The 16,244-nt window shown below is 38.7% G+C and overlaps 1 protein-coding gene across 1 annotated transcript in view; it reads left to right on the top strand.

The window, feature by feature from the left end:
• Positions 1-16,244, top strand: part of Hcrtr2 (hypocretin receptor 2) — a 104,228-nt gene that overhangs the window by 79,800 nt on the left and 8,184 nt on the right. Inside the window, exon 5 of the mRNA XM_036193873.1 lies at positions 13,219-13,439. Within this exon, the coding sequence (XP_036049766.1) occupies positions 13,219-13,439 (221 nt within the window). The remainder of the gene's footprint in view (positions 1-13,218; positions 13,440-16,244) is intronic.

The raw sequence follows: 16,244 nt of genomic DNA, 5'->3' as shown, positions 1-16,244 counted from the left end.
TATCTTCAACTTCAATGACCTCATTTAAAGTAGATTTAAAGAATAAGATGACTTAGGGATCTTTCCTCTGCTCCCTCATCACCCATCCTACTTTCCCCTTCTGTACCCAGTATAATTAAGATTTTCTTTGAAGACGTTTTAATTCTGAATTAGGGTTACTAGAATTAGGGTTATTAGGGTTACTGATTTACTAGAAATTTGAAACATTCATGAGATTTCATTCATTCTCTTAATGTTTCATTAGTCATGTGTTAATATCTTTTGCATACCAGCCTTAAACTAAACAGTAAATTGTGTCTTTAGAGGGTATAAACAGGTGCATAGTAGAAACAGTCCTTCTAATACAAGCACAAGATACCAGAGCTTGGTGAAGTTGGAGTTCTCTAAGCCTAGGCTGGTAACATTTAAGTTGGATCTTGATGACTTGAAAGAAATCAACAAGTGTGTGGAGAATTGTAAATAGGCAGAGTGGATATCACTCAACTTCTTATATTTGGTAAGTTATATGACATGATAAAGATATATTCTTTCCTTCTCTATAACTATGGTCAGTACACTGAGTTTATTAAGCTTGAGAACTAACAGGTTGTTGGTCTCTTTTCTCTAACATATTTTATTAAGAAAGAACTTAATTCATTAAGAACAATTCCATTTGTTCTGTTTATAAGTAGCAGTTCTATTATTTGTGAATATCATATATGTATGCAATGTATTTTAATCATGTTTACACACCACTCCTCTCCTTAGCTCCTCCCAGATCAACACTTCTTCCCTTGCAAGATCATATCCTCTTTTTATTTTTATAATCCACCGAATCAAATTTGCACTTCTCATTTATTCATGGACTTGAGGACATCCAATGAAGTATGGTTGACTACCTATGGAGCCACAGGCTTAGACAAAAGTTATTTCTCCCAACCTTCAATACTACCCTCCCCATCAACTCTCTAGCCTCTCAAATAGGAGCAGGAGATCCTGAGCCTCTCCTACCTGCATGATGGAGTATTGATTACTTCCAAGGGCCATAGGAGTACACAGCAGATGACAACTGATGTTTGACAAGACAACCTATCAGACGTATGTCTCCCTGATAGCCCTGCTGGCAAAGCCGTGGAGTCACTGGCTGTGAAAACTGGTTGTGTTCTGCCTGTCACTTTCTCCCTAATAAGAACAACTATGGGGTGCTTTCCATAGCCTTTTGGTAATATGTTTTACATCTCTGGGCACACATTTAGCTGTGGACTTCTGTTTAAGCTATATAATTCTTGTGAACAGAAATATTGCCAGAATATTCTTCTTTACTGACACAGGAAAGAAACAATATTCTCTGTGGTAACATATTGTGTACTCCAATAAAGCTTACCTGGGGATCAGAGGACACATTTTGCAAAGATCTTAGAACTAGTCCAAAACAGACTAAGCTGTCCCTACAGAATATATATCTAAAGACTAATTCCCAGATGTTGTTTATTGCTAAATCAAAGCCAGGCTGTTTTCATCAAGACATGGCTCCCTTTCTGCACATACTCTGACCGCTCAAGGTTCAGCCAATTGTGTAATGTCTGGGACCCCTCACCAGCTTAGAGCTGTGTGCATGAGTCAACAGACATTACTAGCCTAAGAGAAACTACATGACTTAGCTTATGTTTTGAGAATGGATAGGGCCCTAAAACTATAACTTACAGTTGTCCAGAATTTGGCTGAGGGGGATCAGCAACAACAATAAGGAGAAAGATGGCTATAGAGAGCTATATAAGAACTGCTGAAAAATATAAATAAAATACACACACACACACACACACACACACACACACACACACACACACATATATATATATATATGCTGGATGAGGGACAAAGAAAAAACATCTAAAAATGAGAAAATTATAAGGAAATAAATGGATGAAAGAATAAATGAATAAAATAAATAAATAATATAAATATATGTAAATATGAGAGAGAGAGATAAGAAAGAACTGCTGGTATGTAGAGGAGCTATGCCTAGGAACTAGATAAAATGCTATATGATGAGAGAGAGCTATATAAATAAGATGTTTATAACTGTATAGAGGCCGAAAGAGTCAGAGACTATTTCTTAAGATGAAGTAAAAGGGACAGTTAACATCAGAAAGCATGTATGTTTTCTTATTTTACCAGTCAGATCGATAGAAACTTATTTCTAAATACCCTCAGATTAAAAAAAAAAAAAAAGTCTAGCCCTCACTGCCTTCATGGATTTTCTTGCATTACCCTGGAGGTGGCCTTGGAGCAGGCTCTCCATAGGCCCTCTGGAGATCGGCTTGATCTTGGACATGTCATATGCAGGCAACCATAGCTACTGTTAGTTCATAGGTACAGTGGTCCTGTCATATTCAGAAGCTGCTATGGGTCCCTGTTTTTCACAACCTCTGGCTCTTACAATTCTCTCCATTCTAGTTCCTCTTGCTTGGGTCTCTGAATTGGTAAGGTGGAGGGTGTGATAGATATGTACCATTTGTGACTGAGTACTCCACATACACTCATTAGGCATTTTAGTCAGTTGCAACTTTAACTGCCACCCATAGCAACAAAGAAACTTCTCTGAAGAGGTGGAAGACCTGCACCAGTCTTGGGTGCAGAGACAGGAATATTTGATTTAAGGCAATGTTCCATAAGTTTCCTCTTATAGAAATACCTTGCCAAAAATCCAGGGCAGGGGATCTCACAAACTCCAGGAATGAATCTATTATTATTATTATTTTGCTAAAATTTCCTCCTAAATTCTAACCAGAAAGTGGTTGGTTATCTACATAACATTTATGCCATTGTTTCATCTACGACAACACTTGTCTTTATTGTAGCTCAATTGGTCATAGTTGAGTAAGGCTGCTAATGACTTTTCAACCCCAGTACCTGCATAGCACCTTCTGATACAATGAAAATTAGTTAACAGGAAGGAAGCTTCCCTGTTAGCACTATATTTGTCCATGTGTTATCAGCAACAGTGTCTTACCATCAAATTCTGTAGGAAATGAACATTAGCAATAGCCTGCATTGCTTTGAGTATGGATGGGACTTCTTTGACCACTAATTCAACATTTGGCAAGAGGCTTTTTATTTGGAAACTTACAGCTTCTGGGAGGAGAATTATTCCCTGAGTAACTCCAATTAAACCATTAAATTCCTATATGACTATATCTATATGTACATGCAGGTACATACTGTTCTATTTTATAAGCTTCCATATATAAGTGTAATAAGCTTGTGAAATACTAGATTTCCACTCAGCATTTTAAAACATCCTTTGCATTAGTTATTTCCCATTTCTAAAATGTCCTATTTGGTCTTTGAGGATGAGTCTTCATTTGTGTTTTATTCAAAATACCTTTTCAAGACCATCTTTCACTGATTGGAACCAAAGGGCTTTTACAATTTCTAGTCCTGAATGTTGTCTGATTCCTAATTTTTCTTTTATTTTTTACATCAAGTTTTTCTTTTAATAATTATTTTTATTATGCTTACACATATATATTATTTTACATATAATATATTACACATTAATATATTTTACTTATATTTACATATTTTTATTTATAACTTCTGTGACATTTTTATATCCAGTAGCAAAGACAAGTCACATTCTATTCTCCAAATCTTTTCATCAAAACAAAGCAAGAGAACAAGGTAAACTACTGTAAGACATGAGAAGTGATTTGTTTAATTCCCAGCAACTATTTTCTCAGACTTTAAGCCAATGGCACTCATTCTAGGATGCTTTGTTATTGGAGCATCCCACTTCCTTGTACGTGCTACTGTATCAGCTTTTACTAGGCTACTCTACCATATGATGCAGGCTGTTCTCAGCAACAACTCTGTTTTACTCCCAGTTCATGTCAATGTTGATGTCAGCTGCTGTTCTACTGGCCTATGCAAGTGGTGCTTTCTAGGACATGATACTCTGGGTATTTCAGGAAAGGATGAAAGGCTGGAAAAATATCTACTACCTCTTGAAATTTGTTATGAGCCTACATCATGTAATCTTTCATCGGCCCCAGAGTCAGATGTTTAAGTAGTCTCTGACAAAAGGCACAAGTTCACAGGGCCTTCTCAGGAGGTGAGGGCAGATGATCTGGAATATCCCAACACCACAAAATGTGAAAACAAATGCAGTCTAGCATGCTTGCGTTTGACCTATGGGCATGCTACTTGGTAGTTACACAAAGTTTGTCTATGATTCCTGTGACTTTCATCATCTTTAAAATTTTTCTTTTATTCAGTCATATGTGTATGTCTGGGGATCATGTATGTACAGTGCCTGTGGGGACCAAGGATTTACTGGGATAGAGGTTACTGAGAATTGTCAGCTGCCACATGTGTGCTCTGGGAGAGCAACCAGTGTTCTGAGCCACTGAATCATCTCTCTGGCCTTGCTTCCATTATGGCTAAAGCGGGTTGCACACCTCACAAATTCATACACATGACCTAAGTCAGTGAAATAAGTACCCAAATCATTAAATAAAATGTCTCAACAGTCTATGTTGTTAGCTGGACTTTCAACTAAGTCTGTCTACATTTCTAAATTAGCATGTGTTGAATTGTTTAGTCTGTGAATTCTGCCCTTGGTCTTCTTCTGTTTTGTTTTTTGTTTGTTTGTGTTTTTTGTTGTTGTTGTTGTTTTGTTTGTTTTTTCATGCTAGAGGATTAAACTCACAGCCTGGCCATGTTTTGAGTGACATCTTTTCCACTGAGTGACAAATCTTGTGACTGAGTAATATCCCTAAAAATGAACTTCCTTCATGGGACTTTAGAGCAGCCTTGTAATGATCCCTATAGGCCGTTAATTGATAACAGTACATAGTAGCCTGAATCTTTATATCCTTCTAATCATCACGTACCCAAATGAGTACAACAGAAAAAAATTGCTGAGAATTTAAAGAAGTGAGGATATATAGCAGTCTATTGTCCATCGATTCAGAGGGACATTTTTAGAAAAATTATAATATGACAATTTCTCAATGAAGAAAAAGTATTAATATAAATACAGTTATACAGATGTTATAAGTATAGATTGAGATTCTGAGGAGCATATTAAATATCAAGATCATCTCCCATTATGTAGTTTTACATATATTTGCATATTCACTTGTTTAAAATTAATGCACCTTTAAAATTCTTTAAAAGTAATACACAATTTGTCTTGTTACCATTGTGTCTACAACGGTTACCTGTTGCCTTGCACAAAGAAGGGAACTTGAAAAATGTGCTCTAATGTGTAAATGACTCTTGAAACATAAACAACGCGCTTATTTATTATTTAGGCTTATATTCCCAAAACTTTAAAATAAATTCAAATTGTGTTACAGGCTTAGAACTGATCTACATTTTTTGATGAAATGTCCCACTTAGTACAATCCACATGATTTAAAAGATTTGCAGTAAAATGCCTGAACTGTGAAACTAAAACATTTAAAAAGCAGATTGGAATGGAAATTGGCAAGTTGAGCTGAGCCCACTTTACAGCTGTAATAAAGTAAATTGACCCCAGATGGATAATTAAATAGAACTCTGCTTGAGCGACGCTTGGCTTCTCACTGTTACTGCCTCTAAACAGAGTCTGCAGGCATTGCTTTTGCCATGGGCCACATCAAGAGAGCCATCAATTGAAGGGCCTAGCCTGTTTGCTTAAAGTTACAAAGATGAATGGATTCTGTTTTGTACTTTTGAATTAGCAAGTGTAAAATTATTAGTGAGCAAATTGTGTGCCATTGACTGACTTTGTGAAGAGCTTTAGTTATCATTGTCTTGCTCAAATCAGTAACTTCCACTCCCCTTTCCTGTGACAGTACAGTTTAAAAAAATTCACCAGTGATGAAACTGCAGATTGGTTTCTAAAGATCCTCTCGTTCAGAGACTTTTAAGCTTAACTCACTTGGCTATTGGTGCATACTTCAGCATCCAGTCCAGTTCTGAGCCTTCTGAGAAGTAATAACAGATTGTGTTTCTTATGTAAACTTCTGTTAATGAATTCCATAGATATTATTAAGCACTTGTATGTCTCATACTATGTGAGATAGTGGAGGTGAACAAAGTATACTCTTAAGTAAGATGGGATTTTTACTTTCCAAAGACTGAAAGACCTTCAGTTTTATAATTGTGTCCATGATCCTGTCTATGTTTTATTCACCAACATTTTTAGAGAAATTAAAATTCCTGCAGTGATATTGAGTAATAATAATTAGTCTAGTATGAGAAAATGGTCAGAGAGTCATAGAAGATTAGGAGAAGCAGGAAGGCAATGCTCAAGCCTCAACAATAAAATTAAAAAGCACAACTAAATGTAACTGCTTAGGTATATTAAAAAATTACTGTGCTGGAGAGATGGCTCAGAGGTTAAGAGCACTGGCTGCTCTTCCAGAGTTCAATTCCCAGCAACCACATGGTGGCTCACAATCATCTGTAATGAGATCTGGTGCCCTCTTCTGGCCTGCAGTCATACATGCTGTATATATAATAAATAAATAAATCTTTAAAAAAAGAAAAAATTACTATAAAGATATTTTTGTTTGTAATTCTTTTCTGTTTATATCCAGACTGAAATACAGTGTGTAAAACAATAAAACTGAAAATTCAGCTTATAATGCATAAATATAACTTATAGGAAAGATGAAGGGGGTGTGCAGTGATGTTGGAAAAAATATACATTTATATGTATTACAATTTGATTAGTTAGTATTAATCATTATTTAAATTAAGCTGTTTATTGTAACTACTAGAAAAATACTTTTTTCAAAAAAGTACCTAGTGAAAGACACAATAAAATTTAAATGTTATAGTAGAAAACAATAAAAAAATAATAATAAAATACTAATGGAGAAATAAGGGAACACAATAGATAAAATAAACATATACAAAACAAATACCAAAATTACAAATGTTGATCTATGTAAATTAGAAAATCTAGCCAGGCGGCGGCGCACGCCTTTAATCTCAGCACTCGGGAGGCAGAGGTAGGTGGATCTTTGTGAGTTCGAGGCCAGCCTGGTCTGCAGAGTGAGTTCCAGGAAAGGTACTAAAGCTCTACAGAGAAACCCTGCCTCAAAAAAAAAAAAGAAAGAAAGAAAAAAAGAAAGAAAGAAAGAAAGAAAGAAAGAAAGAAAGAAAAAAAAGAAAGAAAGAAAGAAAGAAAAAAAAGAAAAAGAAAGTAAGAAAATCTGAATAGACCTATATTAGGGGACAGAATGAGTAATCAAGATTCTACAAACATTAAAGGTGAAGGGCCCCATATGAGAAAGAATATGTGATTTTGGTTTTTCTGAGACTGAGTTACCTTACTTAATACAATAGTTGCAGTACCATCCCTGTTCCCATGAATTTCATAGTTAACTTTTCCTTAACAGCTGAGTAAGTTTCAATTCTCTGCAAGTGTCACATTTTCACTACTCATCTTGTTGATGATGATCATGGACATCTAAGTTGGTCCCATTCCCTCTCTTATTATTATGAAAAGTGCAACAACCAGTACAGATGCAATTATCTGTCTCTGTAGTATAATATAGAATCTTTGCTATGCCTGGGTCATAGAGCAGTCAGAAATGGGCATTTTAAGAAACCCTGATACTGATTTCCATAATGGTTACACTCGTTTACATTCTCGCCGGAAGTGGATAAAGACACATCTGTTGCCATCCGTTTTCTTGATGGAGCTATCCTAGCTGCTTCTCTGTCAACTTAACACAAGATAGACTCCTTTTGGACAAAGGAACCTCAATTGAGAAAACAACTACCCCCACCCTACCCCCCACAGATTGGCCTGTCAGTTTTGGCAAACCTGTGGTGAATTTCTTGATGGATAATGTTGAGAGGCCCCCTGTTCACCATGGGTGGCACCACTTTGCTGGTGGTCCTGAGTGCTAGAAGAAAGCAGGCTGTTGGCGTGGGTCAACGCATAATCCTGGTTCTGGGCCTTGCTTGTTGCAGATTGGTCAGTCTGCCAGCTCTCCCATGTCCTCACTACCAGCGGGAGCTCTGCAGCATTGTCCTGGTGAGTTCACACCTTGCAGTGATGAGAAAGAGACAAGTGGTTCTCCTGCTTCAATGCCCTCAGGGTCGGAGCTTCCACACCTGCACCTTCAGGGTCAGCTCTACTCTGTTGCCCAGGCTGGAGTGGCATAGCGGCCACTCTTCCCAGGGCTACAGCTGATGAGGGGCAGAGCCGGCTCTCCCGAACATCCACCTCATCTGTGTTCTGCTGGAGCACGTGAAGGAACAGGTTCTGCAGACCCCACAACACAGGGCAACAGCAGGATAACCAAGAGGAGTTCCAGTGAGAGCCCAGCATTGAGAGTGTAGCAGAAACCAGAGGCCTTGAACCAGACCAATGATTTTCTGCAATGAACACTTGTGGCTGGAGTTATCTCTAGTCCCGACTGGCCAGCAGCCACTCAGACTCAAATAAACACACAGATGCTTATATTATTTAAACTGTTTGGCCTAATGGCTCAGGCTTCTTGCTATCTAGTTTTTATATCTTAAATTAGCCCATTTCTATTAATCTACGTGGCTTGTGGCTTACTGGTACCTTACATCTTGGTTCTCATGGCAGCGGCAGCGGCTCCTGACTCAGCCTTCCACTTCCCAGAATTCTCCTCTCTCCTTATCCTGCCTACACTATACTTCCTGCCTGGCTACTGGCCAATCAGCATTTTATTTATCCATCAATCAGAGCAACACATTCATAGCATCCCCAGCAAACACGTGCAAATAAAGATACATGGATAAAAGGGTTTACTGAGTGACTCACTGTGTCACCCTACAGCTTCTGTGCCGAGATTTTTTTTTTCCTTCTCTCTTTTTTCTTTTCTCTTAAATTTTATTTTATTTTATTTGGAGTGGGGAGGTTCCAAAGGCAGAAGCTGGACACAAAAGGACAGGGAAATGAATGGGATGGAGAGGTGTGATGTGAAAGATACAAAGAATAAATAAAAAGAAGTGGCAGGTGGGGGGGGGGGGACAGGAGGTGGTGGAGAAAGGAGGCTGAGCAAGTCATGTGGAACAAACGAAGCAGCACTCCCCCAGGGCCCTAATTCAGTTCTTGCCTCATGCTCCTGCCTTGACTTCTTGCCCTAACTCCTCTTCATGGTGGACTGTGATCCCCACAAGGACTTTCCTACCAACGTTGTTTTGGTCCTGGCATTTCATTCCAGCAAAGAACGCCTAACTAAGGCAATAGTCATTCTGATGGGGGTGAGAGAGTCTCAAAGTGGTTTTAATTTACATTTCCCTGATAGCTGAGGATGTTAAACAGTATTGAAAACATTTATGGGTCATTTGTGTTTCTTCTTTTGAGAACTAGCTGCTCATTTCATTAGCCCATTTATTGACTGGCAGTTCTGTGGTTTGGGTATTTAATTTTTATAGTGCTTTATTTATTCCATATATCAAGTTCCCTGTGTGAGGTATAGCTGGCAAAGACTTTCTTCCTAATCTGTTGGATATCTGTTTGTTCTGCTGATAATTTTCCTTGCTGTGTAGAAACTTTTAAATTTCCTAAAGTCTATTTCTTGGTTCTTGGGACTATGCCCTGCATCATTAGAGTTCTATTCAGAAAGTTCTTATCTATATCATTGACAATACCCAAAACAAGTGTATTCCCTGTGTTTTGCTCCAGAAGTTTAAATTAAGGTCCTGGAGCTAGAGAAATGGCTCCGCTGTCAAAAGCATGCCATCTCCTGCAGGAGACTCAAGTTCAGTTCCCAGCACCTGTGTTAGGCAATCACAACTGTCTGTAGCTCCAACTCCAGAGACATCCAACGCCTTTGGCTACTAAGGGGTATGTACACTCATACACAGATGTCCACACACAGACACACTCACATAGTTAAAAATAAAAATGAAATTAATGTTCTTGACCATTTGAATTGACTTTTGTAGAAGGCTGACAATGTGGATCTAAGTCCATTCTTCCGAATGCTATATATTCAGCTGTGTCATCACCATTTCTTGAACAGGCTGTCCTTTCCAATGAATGCTCCTGATGCCTTTTACAAATTTAGGTACCAACTGATGGGCATTTATCTCTGGGTTCTTTATCCTATTTATTGCTCCACATGTCCATTTATGTACCAATACTATGCTGTCTTTTTCACTGTGTTTTGAAAGTAGAATCTGAGGCCAGGTCCTATGATATCTCCAGCAGTGTTCTTTCTGTTTAGGGTTGTTTTGTCTACCCATGGTCATTTGTGTTTACATGTGATTGTGATTTTTTTATTATTTTCTAGTTTTCTGAAGAATATTATTGGAATTTTGATGGGGATTCACCTGGTGAATATGCAGGTTACTTTTATTTATATGGCCATTTTCATAAAATTAACTCTGCCAGTCCAGAAACATGAATGACCTCTCCTCTATCTGGCAGCTTATTTAATTTCTTTTTTCAGTGTCCATCATTTACATGGTGTTTTGAACTAATAATTATTGTTCACATTTCTTTTATAGTATGTTCCCATATCAAAGATAGTTAACACAGTTCATTTACAGAGTGAGGAACAAGTCATATGTGGCCTGCCTTCTACAGTTAGCTATTATGGAGCCCTCAGTGACATATTGGTGAAAGACCTTCCAAAGGGACAAACTCCTGGAATTTGTCTTCTCTGGTCCTTGTATATCATTATTACTACTTTAATGTAATAAGACATGCACTCAAAATTCAGGGGCCTGGAGTGACAGTTCAGTCTGCAAATTGCTTGCCTTGCAAGTGGTGAGGACAAGACTTTAATACTCCCAAAGTCATGCAAAAACTCTGAATATTATAGCACATGCTTTAATCCCAGAGCTGGAGAGGAGGAGCCAGGAAGATCCCCCAATCTAGCTAGCCAGACAATCTAGCCTGCTTGATAAATTCCAGGCCAATAAGAGACCCTGTCTAAAGAATGAATTGGAAATCAACTAAGCAATTCCAGCCTAGGTCATCTTCTGACCTCTAGTACATGTGCACACACATGCACACAAACAAAGTAGTCACACACATGCACACACATGTATATAAACATACACAAAAACTGCTTACTCTCTTGTATGTAAATTTTCTGAAGGAAACGTTTTACAATTAAAAATGTGTTTTAAAGTCTTGCACAAATTAAAGATATGATCTGAAATCTCCTACTTAGCATCTTCTCACTCAAAATCTATAAAATGAGATTTATAATTTACCTTTAAGGACACATTGAGCATGACTTAAGGTCATGTGCACATCTTGAGTGTCAGTTGATATAAAGACTCCTAATAAATTTTCTGCTCTCTCCTTTGGGCTGCTCAGGTTCTCTGCCCCCTCTCTCTTATGAGTAGAGGATGAGTTGAAGGATTGAGCATCTTATGCCTTCAGGTCCTTATCTGAAAGTGGCATTGCCACATTTCTCTCTCTTTTCATTGCAAGGGCCACAACTCTGGCCCCGAGGCACTTTTTCTTCGTGGGAACACTCAAAAATAGAATGACCTGTATGGCTTTATTTAGAAACCACATCCAGACCACTTAACAGACACTTGCCAGATGTTGTGATAGAATCTCCCAGAACTTTTTAAGATCCATCGCTACTTCTACAGAAGTTGTTTCTGAAACTACTTTTTAAAAAGAGGGCCACAGGACTGAAGAGATCCTCAGCAGTTAAAAGCACCGGCTACTCTCACAGAGGACCTAGGTTCAATTCCCAGCACACACACATGGCAGCTCAAAACTACCCAATTCTAGTTCCAGGGAATCCAATACCCTTCTCTGACCTATGCAGGCAGGCACCAGGCACACGTGTGATGCACAGAGATACAAGAGAGCAGAACACTCCTATATAGAAAATAAAAGTTGAATACCCTTTTAAAAAGTTTTCAACTGACAGTCACGGAAGAGGAAGACGCTCTAACTCTAACTCTTCCTTGCCCAGCGCTTTGAAGAGGCCCCGCCCATTTGTGAGATGTTTCGGTTGCAGGGCAGGTTTTCCTTTGCATCGCTGATCTCCTTCACTGAGAATATGGTCAAGTGGGGTCTCCTGTAATGAGACTCATCTGTTTGGACATCAAAGCAAAACTCTATTCTCAAATGAAAGCTTCTCAAGCCGACTTTGATCTTGTAGTGTAAACCGTCACGGGTTCCATGTAACCTTCATTCTGAGAGGCCACGAGAACACACTGCTCTGTGCAGTGCGCAGCGAAAAGATGAAAGTACCAACTGAACAACTGGAACAGGATCAAGCTGTCCCAGTGGTGTACTTATTGGCACATCTTATCAAAAAAAAAAAAAAAGCCACATGCTGAATTTTAATGTTTTGCTAAGGTCTATCAATTTTCATGAGATTATAATTAAGAAAATATTATACTTGGCAGAACTTTCTGCTATTATCAACTAACTGAAAATCAAAGGAAAAAGCATGTTGTGTAATGTAATTGCTACAAATTGTGGCTATTTGGAATATTAGTGTAAGACCTGGAAAGATTCTCATTGTACTTGTGTGCTTTCTGGAAGGACAAATTGCAAAATTAGTTTCAGGCAATTTTGTAAATGCGAACACTAAATCACAGAGAGTAGTTTGTTTTTGTTCCCTCTGTGCATAGATTTGCTCTGTCTGAATCAGAGGCAGAAAACCTCATAAAAAGCAATAGCAGGTTGGGTGCTATGTCTCCGTGTGACAGCAGATGGCAGTATAGTATCGCTGCACCAAAATTTCATGCAAGTGTTTTGTTTTTTCGTTTGTGTGTGTCTGTGTGTCTGTGTGTGTGTCTGTGTGTCTGTGTGTGTGGTGTGTGTGTATGTGTGTCTGTGTCTGTGTCTGTGTGTGTCTATGTGTATGTGTCTGTGTGTGTGGTGTGTCTGTGTGTGTGGTGTCTCAGTCCCACTATCTGATGACTGTTTAAACTTAGGTGTCATCTGAACCTGCAATTTGTGATGAAAATTTACAGTCAGGATTTCTTAGAATCCTTCTCTCCATATTTTACTTCTTTTTAATAATGGTATGTATTTTCTATTGTCCTGTTTAGACCGTAACAACGTTGTCATGCTTTAACACAACAATAAGGAAAGCTTGTTTAACTTTTTTCTCACGCGAACGTCTATTTGTCTAGATGAATGCTAAAAACATGCAGCCAAGCCAGTGCTCTGGAGATATGGGAATTCTAAACTCTAAACTTCTGTTTCTTAACCTTTACTTCTATGTGGAACTTTGCTAAATATCAATGAGGGATCCCCTGTCCTTTCAGATTCCGGGAACTTCTTCTGTGGTTCAGAGAAAATGGAAGCAGCCGCAGCCGGTTTCTCAGCCCCGAGGGTCCGGACAGCAGAGCAAAGCCCGGATTAGTGCTGTGGCTGCTGAGATAAAGCAGATCCGAGCACGAAGGAAAACAGCCCGGATGCTCATGGTTGTACTTCTGGTCTTTGCAATTTGCTATCTACCAATCAGCATCCTCAATGTGCTAAAGAGGTAAAGCCCGTGTATTTACTTGAAAATGAAGCAGCTTGACATTTAATTAAGAACTCCTTTCTTTCTAAACAGACAAAACCCTTTCCTAGATACTTTGTCTGGCTCGCCCACTCAGTGAAGCAGCTCTTAAGGCCACCTCAGTCTTCCAGCTTGCTAAGGAAGTACTCGGGTCAGTCAGTGAAGATTCACAGCCAAATGGGAGATAAAACGTTTGTTTTCCTAACCTCTTGGGGTTGACTACTAAGCCTTAGCTGGAAGAAACATTCTAATAAGAATTGTGTTTCAATTACTGACTTCATAAACTACAGTTATGAGTTCTTTTTCATGAGAAAAAAAATGGGTTTTCCAACTTTGTTTTCAAATACATAAATAACCACACTACAATCCTTTCTGTTAAAAAATATTTTTCAGGATAAAAAAAGAGATAAGAATAATTTGTTTGGGGCACTAAACAAAGTAGCTGTGAAGCAGATATTTTGTGTTGAATGTTAAACTGAAAGAAGAGTGTCTATTTCATGAAGTCATTGGAATAATTTCAGTATCAATGTTAATATAACACATATATGCTATGTTAATATAATATAGTGTAACACATGTTATATGTTACTGAATAATATAACATATTAACATGATATATTACTATAACATATGGCACATTTTCCAGTTAGTAGTGCACAGTGTGTTGCACGCTAGACAACACAATGAAGTTCAAAGAACTTTTGAGTAGTGACGTGAGCAGCAGATGCTGGGGTGCCGGTAGACTGCAGGCGGCACGTGAACAGCCAGCTTCACTGGGAAAGAGCACACCTGTTGCACACACACTGGTCCCAAGGCAGCCTTAATTCTGGTTATAACAGATTTCAAACTTAATCTGGAATCCGCTCCTGTCCCTTTTCCCCAAGTCAGAGTCAGTATCATATTCCTCACAGCTGGGGACCTTGGAGACAGGTAGGTTTGGCTAGGGTCAGACAAAAGGTGGTATGACCAGCCGCAAAGAGCTCTCCTCTTTGACCTTAGTTTTGGGTTCTTTAAAGGCTTTTTCAATGAAGGAATGGAAAATGAACTTTCGTTCAAAAACATTACAGCCTTGGATGTATAAGGTTTTGAAAGCTCCTGTTCTTGAGATGTGTGTCCCCTCACAAGACATAATTTACCCTCTGCTTCTGCTAAGGCTGTGCTCTCAGTCTATTCCTCACAGAAATCAAATACAAATATATTAAGCGCTTTACTAGTTTCTGTTTTTCTGATATTAAGAACATCATAAACATGGATGACACTGAGTAGATTCCTCCTTCCTTTCCCTCCCACCCTTTCCCTTTCTCCCCTCCCTCTGCCCCTCCTCCCCTTCCCCTCCTCCCCTCTCTTTCCCTTTCTCCTCCTCACCTCCTCAATTTGCTAGTCTAAATCAAATATTTGGAAATGGATTTAGCACTCTGTGGCGTGCACATTTGAATTTCTTCTATCTCTGCTCTTGCACCTCCCCCTCTAATCATTTCCAGATGGCCTCTTGTCAATAATATTCATCTTATTATTCTGAATTGAACACCCTCCTTTCCTGGGGGAAAAATTTTAAGTTTAATTTAAAACTTTATTTTCAAGTTTTGAGCCATCTTCCTGTTTTTATACAAACAAACATTTTAAAATAATTTTGAAAATCATTCTTACTGCATACGTATATATCTGTAAATTTAGCCTTGCCTTGCGTATCAATCTTGTTTTCCTTTATTTTTCACACACTGTAAAGTCCTTCTGTGGATATCGCTCTGTGTAAATAAAGTTCTGATTGGCCAGTGGCCAGGCAGGAAGTATAGGCGGGACAAGAGAGAAGAGAATTCTGGGAAGTAGAAGGCTGGGGGAGACATTGCCAGCTGCCACCATGAAAAGCAACATGTAAAGACACTGGTAAGCCACAAGCCATGTGGCAAAGTATAGACTAACAGAAATGGGTTAATTTAAGAGAGAAGTAGATAACAAGAAGCCTGCCACGGCCATACAGTTTCTAAACAATGTAAGAATCTGTGTGCTTTCTTGGTTAGGTCTGAGCGACTGTGGGACTGGCGGGTAAGAGAGATTTGTCCTGACTCTGGGCCAGGCAGAAAAACTCCATCTATATCCTTCCTTCATTTTCTTGTAATGTAATCTTTTGCCTGGTTGGGTAAAACTAACTTCCTCAAAGTGGTCTAGTATTTCTGAGATTTTGAACTAGTGTTTGTATCTTATGTGTATTTAATTTGTCCACATTCTTACACTCTGTGTGTGTGTGTGTGTGTGTGTGTGTGTGTGTGATGTGTGTGTTTGCAAGCATCTACTACTCTATAGAGCATCACTTTGTCCCAGAAATTAATTTCTATCATGCACCTTTCTCTTTAAAAAGCAAACATAAGATAAAAATCACTGGGGTTGGGGATTTAGCTCAGAGATGGAGCGCTTGCCTAGCAAGCTCAAGGCCCTGGGTTCAGTCCTCAGCTCTCCAGCAAAAAAAAAAAAAAAAAAAAAAAAAATCACTGAATCACTGATAGGGCCTCCAAGAGGGAATACCTTGTCTCTTCATCCTGGGATTTACTGAGTAGCTGCAAGTTAGGTGGATAGGTTAGTGGATATCATTACAAAAAAAAGAGAGAGGGAGATTTGTAAGAATAGAATACAGTGGATTTTTTTTCTTTTTAGTTGTGTGTGTGTGTGTGTGTGTGTGTGTGTGTGTGTGTGTGTGTTGCTGCACAGGTTTCATAGCACAGGTATGGAGCTCAGAGGACAAGAGAAAAATGTATGGGAGCCGACTCTGATTCTTGCTTTCCTTGTTTTGGG

The sequence above is a fragment of the Onychomys torridus genome, chromosome 7 (genome assembly GCF_903995425.1).
Source record: "Onychomys torridus chromosome 7, mOncTor1.1, whole genome shotgun sequence".
Classification (NCBI taxonomy): domain Eukaryota; kingdom Metazoa; phylum Chordata; class Mammalia; order Rodentia; family Cricetidae; genus Onychomys; species Onychomys torridus.
Note: the sequence above shows the minus strand (reverse complement) of the source record. Positions and strands in the feature narration are given on the sequence as shown.